The 18,523-nt window shown below is 42.9% G+C and overlaps 1 protein-coding gene across 1 annotated transcript in view; it reads left to right on the top strand.

Moving 5' to 3' along the window:
* Positions 1-2: 2 nt before the first annotated feature.
* brd7 (bromodomain containing 7) overlaps positions 3-18,523 on the top strand; it is a 32,912-nt gene continuing 14,391 nt past the window's right edge. Inside the window, exons 1-5 of the mRNA XM_003223995.4 lie at positions 3-147; positions 3,706-3,914; positions 4,724-4,844; positions 5,531-5,588; positions 7,425-7,569. Coding sequence (XP_003224043.1) covers positions 99-147; positions 3,706-3,914; positions 4,724-4,844; positions 5,531-5,588; positions 7,425-7,569 — 582 coding nt within the window. The 5' untranslated portion in view covers positions 3-98. The remainder of the gene's footprint in view (positions 148-3,705; positions 3,915-4,723; positions 4,845-5,530; positions 5,589-7,424; positions 7,570-18,523) is intronic.

Below are 18,523 nucleotides of genomic sequence, written 5' to 3'. Positions count from 1 at the left end.
CATGCTTTCTTTCCTTCCCTGGCATTTCCTCTCGCGAGACTTGGAGAAGGGGCGGGGCTACGGCGAGAACAAGGCCCGTCGAGGCCTGACTGGGGACCATGGGCAAGAAGCACAAGAAGCATAAGGCGGAGAAGTACCCGGATGAAGGTGCGTCCTTGTTTTGTGTTTGAGAGGCAATGAGGGAACTACTATCGTCATTCTTATCACTATTAGAATCTATCTATCTATCTCATTATTATATCTGTCTTTCTTGACAAGGAACACAACCTCAGAGTGTCCTGAAATGTATTATTATTTATACATATTATATTAATATTAATATCATTATTATTATAGTTTATTAATTTATATATATATATATCTGTCTTTCTTGACAAGGAACACAACCTCAGAGTGTCCTGAAATGTATTATTATTTATACTTATTATATTAATATTAATATCATTATTATTATAGTTTATTAATTTTTTATATATATATATATATATATATATATATATATATATATATATATATCTGTCTTTCTTGACAAGGAACACAACCTCAGAGTGTCCTGAAATGTATTATTATTTATACTTATTATATTAATATTAATATCATTATTATTATAGTATATATATATATATATCTTGACAAGGAACACAACCTCAGAGTGTCCTGAAATGTCTTATTACAGTAGAGTCTCACTTATCCAACACTCGCTTATCCAACATTCTGGATTATCCAACGCATTTTTGTAGTCAATGTTTTCAATATATCATGATATTTTGGTGCTAAATTCGTAAATACAGTAATTACTACATAGCATTACTGTGTATTGAACTATTTTTTCTGTAAGATTTTTTGTATAACATGATGTTTTGGTGCTTAATTTGTAAAATCATAACCTAATTTGGTGATTAATAGGCTTTTGCTTAATCTCTCCTTATTATCCAACATATTCGCGTATCCAATGTTCTGCCGGCCCGTTTACGTTGGATAAGCGAGACTCTACTGTATTTATACTTATTATATTAATATTAATATCATTATTATTATAGTTTATTAATTGTTATATATGTGTGTGTGTGTGTGTGTGTATGTATTCCAAATAATAAACTATAAAGATAATTGTGAATGTTGCAATTGGCCGCCTTGGTCAGCATTGGTTCCCTCGGGCAGGAAGCAGCCAGGCTTTGAAGCTGGACCATTTCAACAGAAAGGAGGAAACCATGGAAAGGAACACAATCTGGATACCAGTATAGTAGAGTCTCACTTATCCAAGCTAAACAGGCCGGCAGAAGCTTGGATAAGCGAATATCTTGGATAATAAGGAGGGATGAAGGAAAAGCCTTTTAAACATCAAATTAGGTTATGATTTTACAAATAAGCACCAAAACATGCTATACAACAAATTTGACAGAAAAAGCAGTTCAATACGCAGTAATGTTATGTTGTAATTACTGTATTTACTAATTTAGCACCAAAATATCATGATATATTGAAAACATTGACTACAGAAATGGCTTGGATAATCCAGAAACTTGGATAAGCGAGGCTTGGATAAGTGAGACTCTACTGTATATAAAAAAACTCTAAAATCAGGACAGTAAATATAGAACAACACTCTGAAAATCGGGGAATTCCAGACAGGAAATAATCAGGGCCAGCTAACACCTCCCAAGAAAGGATTCCCCCAGGCAGGAAGCAGCCAGGCTTTGAAGCTGCAAGGCTTTTCAATACTAATCAAGGTGTGCAGTGGCAACATTCACTCTTGCCTGAAACAGACAAGAGTTGTTTCTCCCACCCGGCACATTATTCCACAGATATATAAACCCCACTTGCCTAGTTTCCAACAGACCTCACAAACCTCGGAGGATGCCTGCCATAGATGTGGGCGAAACGTCAGGAGAGAATGCTCCTGGAACGTGGCTTTCTACCCAGAAAACTCACAGCAACCCAGTCATTCCGGCCATGAAAGCTTTCAACAGTATTTATTGTATATTATCATATATTTTTATTATTTTCACTATTCATAATAATAATAATTATTATTATTATTTATAACCCACCCTATCTCACTGAGGGGACTCAGGGCAGTTTCCAAGTTTACTACCTATTATAGTTTATTATTGTCTATCCTTCTAAATATAGCTATCTTTATTTATTATATTATATAGAGCCCTCTCTTTTTTATGAGGAACACAACCCCTGAATGTCTTGGCAAAGCTATACAATTTGAAATATAATTATGTATTCTTAATTTCTATTTTAATGTTTATATTTTAGGTTTAAATTTACACTTTGTTAATTTTTAGTCTTGTTAGTCGCTTTGAGTCTCTTATCACAGAGAAGAAAAAATTAAAATAATAATTATACTGTATGCTGTCCCAAAAGTATTATCGTTATCAGGAAGCCAAAGTACATGTTAATAAAATTCATAAAATATATAGCGTGAGGCTATTTGTAAATCATTGAAATCTAAATGTTAAAAACCACCAGCTCCATATACATATTGTCTTTCAGAATGCATCAACACTAGAATAAATTATGCAGTTTGACACCACTTGAACTGCCATGGCTCAGTGCTATGGAACCCTTGGAGTTGTAGTTTGCCCTCCTTTGTAGAGAAGGCTCAAGAATTTATAAAACTACAGTTCGCATGATTCCATAGCATTGAGCCATGGCCATTAAAGTGATGTCCAGCTGCCTTCGTTCTCTGGTTAGCCACACTCTGCTCCCTCCTTTCTGTTCTCATAAAATCTCATATGTCAAGCGAAGTTGACTCTGTTCCATGCAAACAAGAATAATTGTGATTCTTTTTGAAATACTACGTAAGTACTTAAAAGATGTCGTAGGTGAATACTGTTATAATTCATGACTGTAAAGATAAGGAAAAGTCTTATTAAAGTTCATTTCTTGCAGAACTTATAGACTAGAGTCCACATCTTCAAACGGGATTTCAAATCAATGGCAGGCATTATGTTGTAATTACTTTTGTTATAATGCTTTCCCATCCATCCATGAAACTGCCCATTGAGACATCTCCATGTCATTATAATAGTTTGTGAAGTGTTTTAAAACTATTTTATAGTAATTTATAGTTTATTGAAATGTTGACTGAAGATCTCAGAGCTATTCTTGTAATCCCTATATTATGTTCCAAGCAATATCTTATGTTGGTGCTTTGGCTGATGAGCTAAAATCTGTTTAAAGCTCTGTAGAAGATTTTTAACATCATCTATAAGGAAAGAAAAATATCTCTGGTTAGCAATGGAGCTATATTTTGATTTTGATGTGTTTTTTTATCTGCATTATCTGTGTAGAGGGGTCCCCCACTTTCAATGCCTCACTTTCCTCTACTAACAGATCTAAATTATAGCCATGTACTGTACTTTTAATGCTGGTTTGCTCTTTTCAATAGCTTTTTTCCCCCTAACTGTTAGTTGACTAAGCGATTCTAGTATACAATCTTGGAGTTTCAAGCTAAAAATAAAAGTCTGGGTTCCATTTTTCAACAGTTTTTAGTTTTTAGCAGTGCCCTGATCACTTAACCTATTAAATAATTAAACATTGATAACATTAAAAATAGCAGAGAGGACCTATAGCCATACAGACATTGTTAGACTGCAACTTTTATCAGTCCAACAATATCTGGAGGACCCGTATTCCATGTTACTTTCAAAGCTTATCTAGATGTCCTGTTTTGTTTTTGTTTTTTTCAAGAATATGTAGAAAAACCCTTAAAGCTTGTCTTAAAAGTGGGAGGCAATGAAGTCGCAGAACTTTCTACTCAGAGCACAGTGCATGACCCATCCCTCTATGAAGATAAAGACGAACACGAAAAACACAAAGACAAGAAAAGGAAAAAGAGGAAAAAAGCAGAAAAGCAAGCCCCTGGAGAGGAAAAGGAAAAGAGAAAGAGAAAAGTCAAGGTAGATTTAAATACCTGTTCCTTGTTTGCTTGGATGGGATGATCATTGAGGGTGGTCCTTGATTGTGAAGAGAAGACTAGGATGTCTTAGAGGGGTTTAGTGAAATGGTTCTGTTATATAAAATGGCAAAAGGAGGAAAATTTTCAAGCCATAGATGGTGAAATGTGTGGATACAGAATCTGTGGATATGGAGGGCTAATTGTACCCTCTTTGTAAGGGATCCTTTGTTTAGTCAACTAGGAATGAGAAGAATGGGAATTTCATCTACATGTCATGTAGAAGATGGAGCAGCCTTGTTTTCTGCTGCTCCAGAGATTAACCAATGGATTCATATCACACAAAAAATTCTCTCTAAGATTAAGAGAAATTTATTTTTATTGTAAGATCTCTTTGATGACACTTAATAGATTTCCTCCATCTCTAGACATCTTTAAACAGAGGTTGAGTGAGCATCTTTCAGGACTAATTTAGTTGTATATTTTTGCATGGCAATGGGGTTGGACTAGATGGCCTTTGTGGTTTCTCCTAACTCTGTGATATATCTGGAGGGCCAGTTATAACCTAGATAATGTTAAAAGTTAAAAATAGCTTTGACTTGGTGCTGTGGATCCAAGGCCTTTGTTAAATACCATGAATAATGTCTTGATTTAGTGCATCTTCCAGTAGGTGGAGACAACACATTAAAAAAACAGCTCCATAATACTCTACATAACATTCTCATAATTAAGTTCCACTTCAAAGAAGAAAGTTACAACCAGAAATGTACAACTGTTTAGCAGAACAATATGGCTCATTGTTTCTGTCCTCAGGAGGATAAAAAGAAACGAGATAGGGACCATGGCGAAAATGAAGGCGAAAGAGATCTGAAACCTATAAGGCTGGATATATCTCTGGACAAACCACTGGCAAGCAGTTTAGCAAAACAGGAAGGTAAAGCAAAGTCTGTTGTTGTTTTTAAAAATATTTGGTTTGCTTTGTTTTCAATTGGTGATATTGATTTGTTGCATTGCTGTTGAAGTGTAGAAATGGCAAATAGATCTTGAAAATGAATTCAAAAATGGAGAACATCAAGAGGCCAGATATTAATTGTACTGGGGCTCAAGTCCTTGCATTGGCCTCCAATGCTATGAGTTAAAGTTTGACCACTGATTCTCAATCTTGGCTCTATTGATAATGTTGGACTTCAGTTCCCAGAGGCCCCAGCCAACATGGCCATCGGGGATTCTGGAGCTTATAATCTAATAACATCTGGGACTACTATATATAGAGAGAGCTGCTGTACAGAATAATTGTATCGTGAGTTAAATAAGTTATCTGACCTACTAACTTCTCTAGCAAAGTCAGAGAAGAGAAGAAGAAAGATATTCTAGCACTGGTAAGTGCAAAAGGTTGGAGCAGACAGGACTTTCATGAGGGCAGGTCTTCCTCCTCATATGAAAAAGGGCAGATTTCTTGCTTTTTGTATTTATCCCAACTTTCCATAGTTGGAAAAGTTGTTAAGATAATAGTACATGCTTGTTGAGATGCTATATGAACCTGCAGCACTATCGAGTTTGATTTAGGAGTTCTTTCTGTTGGGTCATTTATTTCTTTTGTCATCTTTATTTTTGTCCTAGAAGTGGAACAAACACCACTTCAAGAAGCTTTGAACCAACTTGTCAGACAGCTGCAGAGGTAAGACTTTGGGATACTGCTGGCAAGGCATGTCAAGCATGTAATACTGGAATAGCATAAATGGTCCCATCTGTCTAGGTTGGAGCTTTCTTTACAAATGTGTTGTGTTGGCATGCTAATATCAACATATTTTAATAATGATACAATCTGCCAACCTAATCTGTATAGCCACATGTGGACCATTCAACATACTTCCTGTGTCAACTTCGTTTAATAACAGTTTTAAAAAATAAAAATTAGAGCTTTGTTTAAGAAGCTATAGAAAGTTATTGATAATGAGAGCTTGTTTCATGAATAAACTGTAAAACATGGGATGTTTTATAAATTTTGTGGGATGTGGGATCTCAGGTAAGTGAGTGTAGCATTTTGTGAGTGCAGTATTTAGTATCTTGTGGTCTGCTTTTATCTTGTATTGGAGGGATTGAATTTCTTAATTGGAGATATCTGTCAGAGCTGTTGTAGCCCTCTAAATAACTATTCATCTGACTAATATGTTATATTTTGTGCATTTATGCATTATGCTTTATGCATACTCATGGTCCTGCTAGTTACTGCGTGGCTATCGGGCATGGCCCCTATGGTGATGAGGATGCCAGTTTCAATGTGATATATAACATACTTTGACCTGAGTAAATTGATACTTAATTGTCACATTGTAAAACAAAAATATATCAGTCTTGTAGAGCAAAATTTTCTCTTTTTGATGATACTATTCACAAGCATAATCAGGTAGATTCTTTTTTAAATAATTGGCTTTGGACTTTGGTAGATTTTAGTGCCAAATTTGAAGAGTCCTGCAGGGTGGTTATAGATGCTGGGTAGTTGCAAATTTGGCAGTACTATGTCCAGCACAAGCATAATGCTTGGTCAAAATTTCAAGTCTGCATCTTTGTTTGCATGGCAATTGTTGCAGTCTGAATATTGGTAAAAATTTGTCACAACACATTTTGATGCACACTTTGAGTCAACTTGTTTGACTGGATTTTGCATCCACAATGTTAAAATTAATTTCATCAGAATCAGCAGAAAAAAAACTACAGGATTTCAATTTACTAGCCATTCTTATATATTTAGTTTTGATTTTATACATTTTAGTTTCAAAAATGGCATTTTGCTAAATGTGCGCACACTGAAATGACTACCCTTCAGATAAGGGGGTCTAGATCAGCAACTATTGCAGTTAGAGACCTCACATTTTGGGAAACTCAATTTAACACCTGACTGGCGCTGCAGCTAAAATTTGAACAAAATTGGAGACATGATGGTGGGAAGGTTTAGACTACTTGGCATGGAATGACTCTTCGGACTGAGGATGAACTGATACCTGCCATCTTGTTTTAGCTTGTCCTTGGTGAGGTTTGGACTGCTGGTGTTGGTAGACCCTTGCTATTATATAGTATATTCATATTAGTCCTCCTTGTAATTTTGGGAATGCTGTTGCGATCCCTCATTTGAAGGTGAAAATACTGTTTTGCAGCCATTCGGAGGCCTCATACAATAAGCTTCTCTGCCATTGATATTGTAATGTGCCTTTTGAGTTTGAAGGAGAAGCAGGGAAATGTGATCGCTGTGGTTTGATTTACAGCTATCAAACACATTTTTAACAATAACATCCCAGCCAAAGCTGGGCCTGGCGGGCAAAGATGCTTCCAGGCAGCATCCCACCAACTTTAAAGAAATGCAAGATTGGATTAGGGCAAAAACTATCTCTTGTCTCAGCTCAGTTTTCTGGTTCCTTTCAAGTCGGGAGTCTTCTCTCCTATTTAATACTAAACTCTGTCTGTTCTTTGTTATAGAAACGGAACATAAAGGGCTGTTCTTTTCATTTCTTAACAGAAAAGATCCAAATGCTTTCTTTTCATTTCCTGTGACTGACTTTATTGCTCCCGGCTACTCCATGATCATTAAACGCCCAATGGATTTTAGTACCATGAAAGAGAAGATCAAGAACAATGGTTACCAGTCCATAGAAGAACTAAAGGTGCTTTTAATTTATATTTCAACTGCAGAGAGGGGATTAAACATTGACACTTGCTGGTACTAGCAATTGCATTCCACAGGGTTTTTTTTAAAGAAAAATATTTTATTCATCTTGGGCTGAACTTTCATAGTTTATGAACACACAGAATCAAAAATGGGCACATCTGGCTTTAAGAGTTTTCCATTGAGCTTCTTTAAAGGAAGCCTTTGAGTGTCTTCAATAGGCGCTTTTTAATGTTAACTTGCAAGGTGTTTGAAAGAAAGTGTGCCTGTCTGCAGATACACGTGTGTCAGGAGGGGAAAAGACTGAACAGCCAGAACATATTTTGAGAGGACTTAATGTTCTGAAACAAAACTGTAGATTTGTAAAAGAAGAAATATGAAGAGAACTTAGTTATTAGTTTGTCAGGGAAACAAATGGTAATCATTTAGTTAGTGGGTTTGAATAGTGTCTATATCAGGCATGGGCAGATCTTTGGCCCTCCAGGTGTTTTGGACTTCAACTCCCACAATTCCTAACAGCCTACCGGCTGTTAGGAGTTGTGGGAGTTGAAGTCCAAAACTCCTGGAGGATGAAGTTTGCCCATGCCTGGTCTACATAGAAACACAGAGCTGGAAGAGACACCAAGGGCCATCTAGTCTAACCCCCTTGCCTGGCAGAAATACACAATCCAAGCCCTCCTGACAGATGGCCATTCAGCCTCTGCTTAAAAGTCTCCAAAGAAAGACTACTACTCTCCTAGCTCCTACCGTCAAGAATTTCTTCCTAATGTTAAGGTGGAATCTCTTTTCCAGTAATTTGATTCCATTGCTCTGTGTCCTGTATTGACTACCATCACAAAAGTATGCCATGTTTGGATTTTTTTGGTTAATTTGACAGTGGAATTTAGGGGAAAACTTTAGGGAGATGGAAAATGTTTACTTCCCTTGCACATCCCTTGCACTTGTTATGGGTTTTTTTGTGTTTCTTTGTTTCTGGCTTATGTTAACTCCAAGACACAGAGTTGTCTTGGAAAGATTTATGCAGAGAAAGGCTGTCTTTGGCTGGATCTTCTCTGCCATATAATGCAGTGCCAAAACCCAGACTAACTGCATTGAACTGGATTATATGATTCCACACAGCCATTTAATCCACTTCAATGCAGTTAAACTAGGTTCTGAAACTGCATTATATGGCAGGGTGGCACAGCATGTTAAAGTGCTGGGCTGCTGAAGTCGCAGATTTGAATCCGGGGGGTGGAGTGAGCACCCGCTGTTAGCCCCAGCTTCTGCCAACCTAGCAGTTTGAAAACATTCAAATGTGAGTAGATCAATAGGTACTGCTCCGGTGGAAAGGTAATGGTGCTTCATGCAGTCATGCCAGTGGCCACATGACCTTGGAGGTGTCTATGGACAATGCCGGCTCTTTGGCTTAGAAATTAAGATGAGCACCAACCCTTAAGAGTCAGACATGACTGGGCTTGATGTCAGGGGAAAACCTTTACCTAGATGGGGCCATGGCCTTCCTCTGAGACTGAGAGAATCGACTTGACTAAAGTCATCCATTGATTTTCTAAGGCTGAGCAGGCATTTGAACCCTGGCTCAAATCACTACTCAACACAGTTGTTTAATTCTAAAATAAAATAGTTGCATTATTGGAACAAATATTGTTCACATTGTGTTTTTGTTTTGTTTTTCAAACCAATTTAGGAGTTAACCAAATCTAACTTGTCAAGGACAGAACGCCACAAGATTCAAAGTAACAGAGTTTATTAGATTACAGAACTCAAAAATGCCCGTAAAACACAAGGGCCAGGCAGTTTTTGCCTTTAGGAGCAAAAAGGGGCAAAAGTAAATGTTCAAAAGATAAACCGGATTAAACCGGAGTTTAATCCGGGTAAAAACAAACTGCTTGCGTCAGCCTGGGTATAAACGAAACGAAAGCCAAGGAACAAAAGATACAAAGAATGCAACTAATTGGCAGCAGATTCCTCTCTGCTGCCAACACTGTGCTTAGAGTAACTTGCGTCGCTCCCACACACACACACAGCAGACAGGATCTTCAACACGAGTAAAACAGCCAAGGATTGTAGCAGTTGAGTAGACCAGTTCCGTTCCGTAGATCAAAGCCAGAAGCAGACGTTTGTAGTTTTTCCAAGTCCAAGAAGGGGGGAAGACAAGCCGTGGTCAGTTCAGTCCGAGTTCTCAAAGCAGGAGATGGCGTCCGTCAAGAAGACGACGGAGGGTCAAGCTAATAAGAGTAAGCACAGGTTTGCACAAACAAATGCCCACACAATCCCTCCCGCCGTCTGACCCTGGATTCCAATCAACTTACGTCACAGCACAGGAAAGCACACAAGTCTTCAGGGAAGCGTCCCACACACACACGGATCCCAAGCGTTTGCCCAGATTACCTTGCCCAACGCAATTTGCAATTGCTCCCAAGCCCCATTTTATGCCAGTTACAAATCTTCATCACTGTCAGGTGTCCTCCTTAACCCGGGCGTTTCCTCATCACTTTCCTCGTCAGAGCTGGAACACCTCTGACTACGCCCAACAGCATCTCCAGCTGTGGATCCCGTCCCATCCCTCCAGCTAAACCATGGGTCTAATCCTGAAGGTCCCCATTCATCTTCTGTCCCATCATGGCCAGTGGCACCCACTTCCTCCCTTACCCGAGTCCAATCCATCTCATCCTCCTCTGAGCTAACCAGCCCCTCCTCCATTCTCTCCGTAAACCCTTCGAAAGACTCCTCGTCAGATGGTGCTGCAAATATGTCTCGCAGTCTTTTTCTCTCTCGCTCCTCGAGAGTATCTGACTCTCGAGGAGTCTTACGCCCACGCCTGTCAGTAACAGAGCCATGAGGCTCAATCATAACACTATCCCCTCTCACAAAGGCCTCCTCCCCCGATGGCGGAGAAGTGGCAGTGATACCCTCCGCTATAGCACCACGACGACTAGAGGTATCAAGTTTCAACAGCGAACGATGAAAGACTGGATGGACCTTTAAACTAGACGGTAAACGCAAACGAAACGCAACAGAAGAAATCTTTTTAACGATAGGAAAGGGACCCAAATACCGAGGCGCAAACTTTCCCCCAGCCTGTTTAATATGTTTGGAAGATAACCACACCAAATCCCCTTCTTCCAACTCCTCCCCTGCCTGCCTGTGGCGGTCAGCCTGAGTCTTTTGCGTTGCCTTAGCTTCCAACAGTAAGCGACGGGCAACATCGTGCAATGCAGCCATTTCCGAAGAGCGGTACACAGGGTCCGAAGAGACCACATTGGTCGACGGCGCCACACCTCCCCGTGGGTGAAAACCATAAGTTAGCTCAAATGGCGTATGCTGACTAGACGTGTGCACCGCATTGTTGTAAGCAAATTCCGCCACCGGTAACCACTTTACCCAAGCCGTGGGTTGATCTAAACAAAAACAACGCAGATACTGCTCTAAGAGCCCATTAACCCGTTCCGACTGTCCATCCGTTTGCGGATGGAAAGCTGAAGACACGTTTAACTTAGTCCCCAAACACTCATGGAAGTGCTTCCAAAAGCGTGACACAAATTGCGGAGCCCTATCTGAAATAATCACCTCGGGTGCTCCGTGCAAACGATAGATGTGCTTTGTAAATAGTAAGGCCAACGTAGGGGCCGCCGGAATGGTTGAACAAGGAATAAAATGAGCCAGTTTACTAAATAAATCCTCCACCACCCAAATACAAGTATAACCCCCAGACTTAGGCAAATCTGAAATAAAATCCATGGAAATGATTTGCCATGGCCTCTCCGGAACAGGTAAAGACGATAACAACCCTCTAGGGCGCCCAACAGGCGTCTTACTCTGCTGACAAACGGCGCAGCTGTCACAAAAGCGCAGAATGTCTTGCCGCATCTTTGGCCACCAGTAGCTCCTGGTGATAAGCTGTACGGTCTTGAACCTGCCAAAGTGCCCAGCCATGGGTTCGTCATGGTGGGCTCTAATCACCTCCAACCTGAGGGTCCCTACTGGTACGTAAACCTGCCCCCTACGCACCAATACCCCGTCTTGATCCTGGAGATGCGGCAGTATGGTACGGTTACCTGCAGAGAGCAGCATCAGTTGCTCCTGAGTCCACACATCATCCTTCTGAGCCTCAAGGATCTGGTCATGTAACCCAAGCTCATTATCTACAACACACAGAGAGGCAGTAGGCAAGATGGTCTGACATACTACCTGCTCATTGGTCTTAAATTCCGGCTTGCGGGATAAAGCATCGGCCCGCAAGTTTGCCTTCCCCTCCACGAACTGCACCTTGAAGTTAAACCTGGAGAAAAACAAAGCCCAGCGGATTTGACGCTGGTTTAACTTCTTTGCTGTTTGCAAGTGCTCTAAGTTCTTGTGATCAGATCTGACCACGATCTGGTGCCGTGCCCCTTCAAGCCAGTGCCGCCACACCTCAAACGCCACCTTAATCGCCAACAACTCCTTCTCCCATATGGTATAGTTCTGCTCGAAGGGTGTTAGTTGCCGCGAGTAAAATCCACAGGGACGCAAGGTCCCTGAGGAATCCTTCTGAGACAATACAGCCCCCAACGCGTAGCTAGAAGCGTCCGCTTCTACCACGAACGGTCTGTCAACATCAGGATGGGTTAGTATGTTGTCCGATTGAAAACTAGACTTTAGTTGTAGAAACGCCTCGTGAGCTTCCCGCCCCCACACAAATGGCTGTTTCTTGCGCAGAAGCTGCGTCAAAGGTACCGTGAGCTTTGCAAAATTCGGAATAAACTCCCGGTAGTAATTAGCGAAACCCAAGAACCTTTGTACATCCTTCTTAGTCTTCAGCTCCTGCCATGAGTTGACGGCGTCAACCTTATGTGGGTCCATTTTAAGTTCCCTACCTGACACTACATGACCTAGGAACTCCACTTCAGGCACATGAAAGACGCACTTGGAAGCCTTGGCGAAAAGCCCATTAGCCCGCAGTCGGTGCAGAACCTGCTTGACATGTTGACGATGTTCTTTCTCGTCCTTAGAAAAAATCAAGATATCATCCAAATAAATCACTAAAAATTGGTCAATTAGGTCCCTGAACACATCGTTCATGAACCTCTGGAATACCGCAGGAGCATTACAAAGCCCAAAAGGCATGACTCGGAACTCGTGGCATCCGAAACACGTGTTAAATGCCGTCTTCCATTCATCCCCTTCCCGTATACGGATTAAGTTATAGGCCCCCCGCAGGTCAAGCTTGGTAAAGACCTTAGCCCCTTGCACCCTTGATAACAGTTCCGAGATTAAAGGGAGCGGGTACCTATCCCGAATGGTGTATTTGTTTAGGATCCGATAGTCACAGACCAGCCTAAGTTCCCCAGTCTTTTTGGCTACAAAGAATACTGGTGCCGCAGTTGGAGAACTAGATGGGCGAATAAACCCCTTGGCTAAATTTTCATCTAGAAACTCCCGCAAAGCTTGCCTTTCCGGTACAGTCAAGGCATACAGCCTCCCTGCTGGCAGTTTCGCACCTTCTGCCAACTTGATGGCGCAATCATATGGCCTGTGCGGTGGTAATTTGTCCGCTTCTCTTTTACAAAATACATCAGAGAACTCCCCATACTCAGCAGGCACTCCCTCCATATCAGAATGAGTAACATTTAGAGTGCAACAATCCTGCCTCTTTAAGATCACTTTACGTGTTGCCCAATCTACTTGTGGGTTTACTACAGCTAGCCAATCCATCCCCAGGATCACATCATATCTAGGCAAGCTCGTAATATCCCACACAAACGTTCCCGTTACTCCCTGCACCTCCCACGTTACTGCTGAGGTTTCATGGTTAACCACCCCAGTCTCCAGCAGTCTCCCATCTGCTCCTTCCACCCACACGTCGCATGCCTTGCGCACTCTAGGAATGCCATGCTTCTTAGCAAACTCAATATCTACATAGGAGACCGTAGCCCCTGAGTCCAGCAGTGCCAAAGTAGAAACAAGTTCCCTTCCCCCAACAGATAATGTAATGGGTACGAAAACATGCTTCCTCCCCTCAGTTGACTGCTTGAGGAGCCCTAGTGCGTTGGACTCACGTCGCACTAGGGCTGGCCTTTTCCCGAAAGCTGGGAAGGTTTTACATTACAATTTTTGGCAAAATGCCCAGCATTCCCACAGTACAAACACAAGCCCAGCTGCCTCCTACGGCTCTTTTCCTCTGTAGGCAGCTTTTTAAAGACCCCAAGCTCCATGGGCTCTTCCCCCATCACCACAGGTGCCCTGGTTACATGCATGGGTGGCGCACACATTGCTTTTGAGTGTTTACGAGCCTCGAACCTTGCGTCTAAACGCAGCACCTTAGCTACTAAGGCGTCCCAGCTTTCAGCCGGCTCCAAGCGTGCTAATTCATCCTGGAGCATATCACTTAACCCGGCAGTAAATAAAAGCATGAATGCATTTTCCCCCCAATCCAGCTGGTGGCGATACAGGTTAAACTTATTTAAGTAATCCAAAACAGTCCCCTTTCCCTGTTTCAACCGATACAGAGCCCACCCAGCGTTCTCCGTGCGGAGAGGATCCCCAAAAGTATCAGTTAACAACTTTTTGAAATTATTCAAATTGTCCTTGACTGGGTCATTTCCCAAAATTAAATTAGTGGCCCATTGTCCTGCGGGACCGGTCAACAAACTCAAAATAAAGGCCACCTTGCTAGTGTCTGTAGGAAAAGCATGAGCACTGAGCTGAGAAAAATAAAGCTCCACTTGTGCCAAAAAGGTTGGCAACTTGCACCTGGTTCCGTCAAAGCGTTCAGGAGTCAAAACATGTCCTTTCACAGCCTGAGCTGTTTGGCTAACGGTAAAAGCCGTTTGCAATTGGTCTACTTTGGCCCGTAACTCATCCATCGTCTTCCTGACGGGTTTATTGCTGCAATAAACTTTTTATGGGCGTTGGGCAATCTGTCAAGGACAGAACGCCACAAGATTCAAAGTAACAGAGTTTATTAGATTACAGAACTCAAAAATGCCCGTAAAACACAAGGGCCAGGCAGTTTTTGCCTTTAGGAGCAAAAAGGGGCAAAAGTAAATGTTCAAAAGATAAACCGGATTAAACCGGAGTTTAATCCGGGTAAAAACAAACTGCTTGCGTCAGCCTGGGTATAAACGAAACGAAAGCCAAGGAACAAAAGATACAAAGAATGCAACTAATTGGCAGCAGATTCCTCTCTGCTGCCAACACTGTGCTTAGAGTAACTTGCGTCGCTCCCACACACACACACAGCAGACAGGATCTTCAACACGAGTAAAACAGCCAAGGATTGTAGCAGTTGAGTAGACCAGTTCCGTTCCGTAGATCAAAGCCAGAAGCAGACGTTTGTAGTTTTTCCAAGTCCAAGAAGGGGGGAAGACAAGCCGTGGTCAGTTCAGTCCGAGTTCTCAAAGCAGGAGATGGCGTCCGTCAAGAAGACGACGGAGGGTCAAGCTAATAAGAGTAAGCACAGGTTTGCACAAACAAATGCCCACACAATCCCTCCCGCCGTCTGACCCTGGATTCCAATCAACTTACGTCACAGCACAGGAAAGCACACAAGTCTTCAGGGAAGCGTCCCACACACACACGGATCCCAAGCGTTTGCCCAGATTACCTTGCCCAACGCAATTTGCAATTGCTCCCAAGCCCCATTTTATGCCAGTTACAAATCTTCATCACTGTCAGGTGTCCTCCTTAACCCGGGCGTTTCCTCATCACTTTCCTCGTCAGAGCTGGAACACCTCTGACTACGCCCAACAGCATCTCCAGCTGTGGATCCCGTCCCATCCCTCCAGCTAAACCATGGGTCTAATCCTGAAGGTCCCCATTCATCTTCTGTCCCATCATGGCCAGTGGCACCCACTTCCTCCCTTACCCGAGTCCAATCCATCTCATCCTCCTCTGAGCTAACCAGCCCCTCCTCCATTCTCTCCGTAAACCCTTCGAAAGACTCCTCGTCAGATGGTGCTGCAAATATGTCTCGCAGTCTTTTTCTCTCTCGCTCCTCGAGAGTATCTGACTCTCGAGGAGTCTTACGCCCACGCCTGTCAGTAACAGAGCCATGAGGCTCAATCATAACACTATCCCCTCTCACAAAGGCCTCCTCCCCCGATGGCGGAGAAGTGGCAGTGATACCCTCCGCTATAGCACCACGACGACTAGAGGTATCAAGTTTCAACAGCGAACGATGAAAGACTGGATGGACCTTTAAACTAGACGGTAAACGCAAACGAAACGCAACAGAAGAAATCTTTTTAACGATAGGAAAGGGACCCAAATACCGAGGCGCAAACTTTCCCCCAGCCTGTTTAATATGTTTGGAAGATAACCACACCAAATCCCCTTCTTCCAACTCCTCCCCTGCCTGCCTGTGGCGGTCAGCCTGAGTCTTTTGCGTTGCCTTAGCTTCCAACAGTAAGCGACGGGCAACATCGTGCAATGCAGCCATTTCCGAAGAGCGGTACACAGGGTCCGAAGAGACCACATTGGTCGACGGCGCCACACCTCCCCGTGGGTGAAAACCATAAGTTAGCTCAAATGGCGTATGCTGACTAGACGTGTGCACCGCATTGTTGTAAGCAAATTCCGCCACCGGTAACCACTTTACCCAAGCCGTGGGTTGATCTAAACAAAAACAACGCAGATACTGCTCTAAGAGCCCATTAACCCGTTCCGACTGTCCATCCGTTTGCGGATGGAAAGCTGAAGACACGTTTAACTTAGTCCCCAAACACTCATGGAAGTGCTTCCAAAAGCGTGACACAAATTGCGGAGCCCTATCTGAAATAATCACCTCGGGTGCTCCGTGCAAACGATAGATGTGCTTTGTAAATAGTAAGGCCAACGTAGGGGCCGCCGGAATGGTTGAACAAGGAATAAAATGAGCCAGTTTACTAAATAAATCCTCCACCACCCAAATACAAGTATAACCCCCAGACTTAGGCAAATCTGAAATAAAATCCATGGAAATGATTTGCCATGGCCTCTCCGGAACAGGTAAAGACGATAACAACCCTCTAGGGCGCCCAACAGGCGTCTTACTCTGCTGACAAACGGCGCAGCTGTCACAAAAGCGCAGAATGTCTTGCCGCATCTTTGGCCACCAGTAGCTCCTGGTGATAAGCTGTACGGTCTTGAACCTGCCAAAGTGCCCAGCCATGGGTTCGTCATGGTGGGCTCTAATCACCTCCAACCTGAGGGTCCCTACTGGTACGTAAACCTGCCCCCTACGCACCAATACCCCGTCTTGATCCTGGAGATGCGGCAGTATGGTACGGTTACCTGCAGAGAGCAGCATCAGTTGCTCCTGAGTCCACACATCATCCTTCTGAGCCTCAAGGATCTGGTCATGTAACCCAAGCTCATTATCTACAACACACAGAGAGGCAGTAGGCAAGATGGTCTGACATACTACCTGCTCATTGGTCTTAAATTCCGGCTTGCGGGATAAAGCATCGGCCCGCAAGTTTGCCTTCCCCTCCACGAACTGCACCTTGAAGTTAAACCTGGAGAAAAACAAAGCCCAGCGGATTTGACGCTGGTTTAACTTCTTTGCTGTTTGCAAGTGCTCTAAGTTCTTGTGATCAGATCTGACCACGATCTGGTGCCGTGCCCCTTCAAGCCAGTGCCGCCACACCTCAAACGCCACCTTAATCGCCAACAACTCCTTCTCCCATATGGTATAGTTCTGCTCGAAGGGTGTTAGTTGCCGCGAGTAAAATCCACAGGGACGCAAGGTCCCTGAGGAATCCTTCTGAGACAATACAGCCCCCAACGCGTAGCTAGAAGCGTCCGCTTCTACCACGAACGGTCTGTCAACATCAGGATGGGTTAGTATGTTGTCCGATTGAAAACTAGACTTTAGTTGTAGAAACGCCTCGTGAGCTTCCCGCCCCCACACAAATGGCTGTTTCTTGCGCAGAAGCTGCGTCAAAGGTACCGTGAGCTTTGCAAAATTCGGAATAAACTCCCGGTAGTAATTAGCGAAACCCAAGAACCTTTGTACATCCTTCTTAGTCTTCAGCTCCTGCCATGAGTTGACGGCGTCAACCTTATGTGGGTCCATTTTAAGTTCCCTACCTGACACTACATGACCTAGGAACTCCACTTCAGGCACATGAAAGACGCACTTGGAAGCCTTGGCGAAAAGCCCATTAGCCCGCAGTCGGTGCAGAACCTGCTTGACATGTTGACGATGTTCTTTCTCGTCCTTAGAAAAAATCAAGATATCATCCAAATAAATCACTAAAAATTGGTCAATTAGGTCCCTGAACACATCGTTCATGAACCTCTGGAATACCGCAGGAGCATTACAAAGCCCAAAAGGCATGACTCGGAACTCGTGGCATCCGAAACACGTGTTAAATGCCGTCTTCCATTCATCCCCTTCCCGTATACGGATTAAGTTATAGGCCCCCCGCAGGTCAAGCTTGGTAAAGACCTTAGCCCCTTGCACCCTTGATAACAGTTCCGAGATTAAAGGGAGCGGGTACCTATCCCGAATGGTGTATTTGTTTAGGATCCGATAGTCACAGACCAGCCTAAGTTCCCCAGTCTTTTTGGCTACAAAGAATACTGGTGCCGCAGTTGGAGAACTAGATGGGCGAATAAACCCCTTGGCTAAATTTTCATCTAGAAACTCCCGCAAAGCTTGCCTTTCCGGTACAGTCAAGGCATACAGCCTCCCTGCTGGCAGTTTCGCACCTTCTGCCAACTTGATGGCGCAATCATATGGCCTGTGCGGTGGTAATTTGTCCGCTTCTCTTTTACAAAATACATCAGAGAACTCCCCATACTCAGCAGGCACTCCCTCCATATCAGAATGAGTAACATTTAGAGTGCAACAATCCTGCCTCTTTAAGATCACTTTACGTGTTGCCCAATCTACTTGTGGGTTTACTACAGCTAGCCAATCCATCCCCAGGATCACATCATATCTAGGCAAGCTCGTAATATCCCACACAAACGTTCCCGTTACTCCC

This window comes from Anolis carolinensis, unplaced genomic scaffold (assembly GCF_035594765.1).
Source record: "Anolis carolinensis isolate JA03-04 unplaced genomic scaffold, rAnoCar3.1.pri scaffold_9, whole genome shotgun sequence".
NCBI lineage: Eukaryota > Metazoa > Chordata > Lepidosauria > Squamata > Dactyloidae > Anolis > Anolis carolinensis.
Note: the sequence above shows the minus strand (reverse complement) of the source record. Positions and strands in the feature narration are given on the sequence as shown.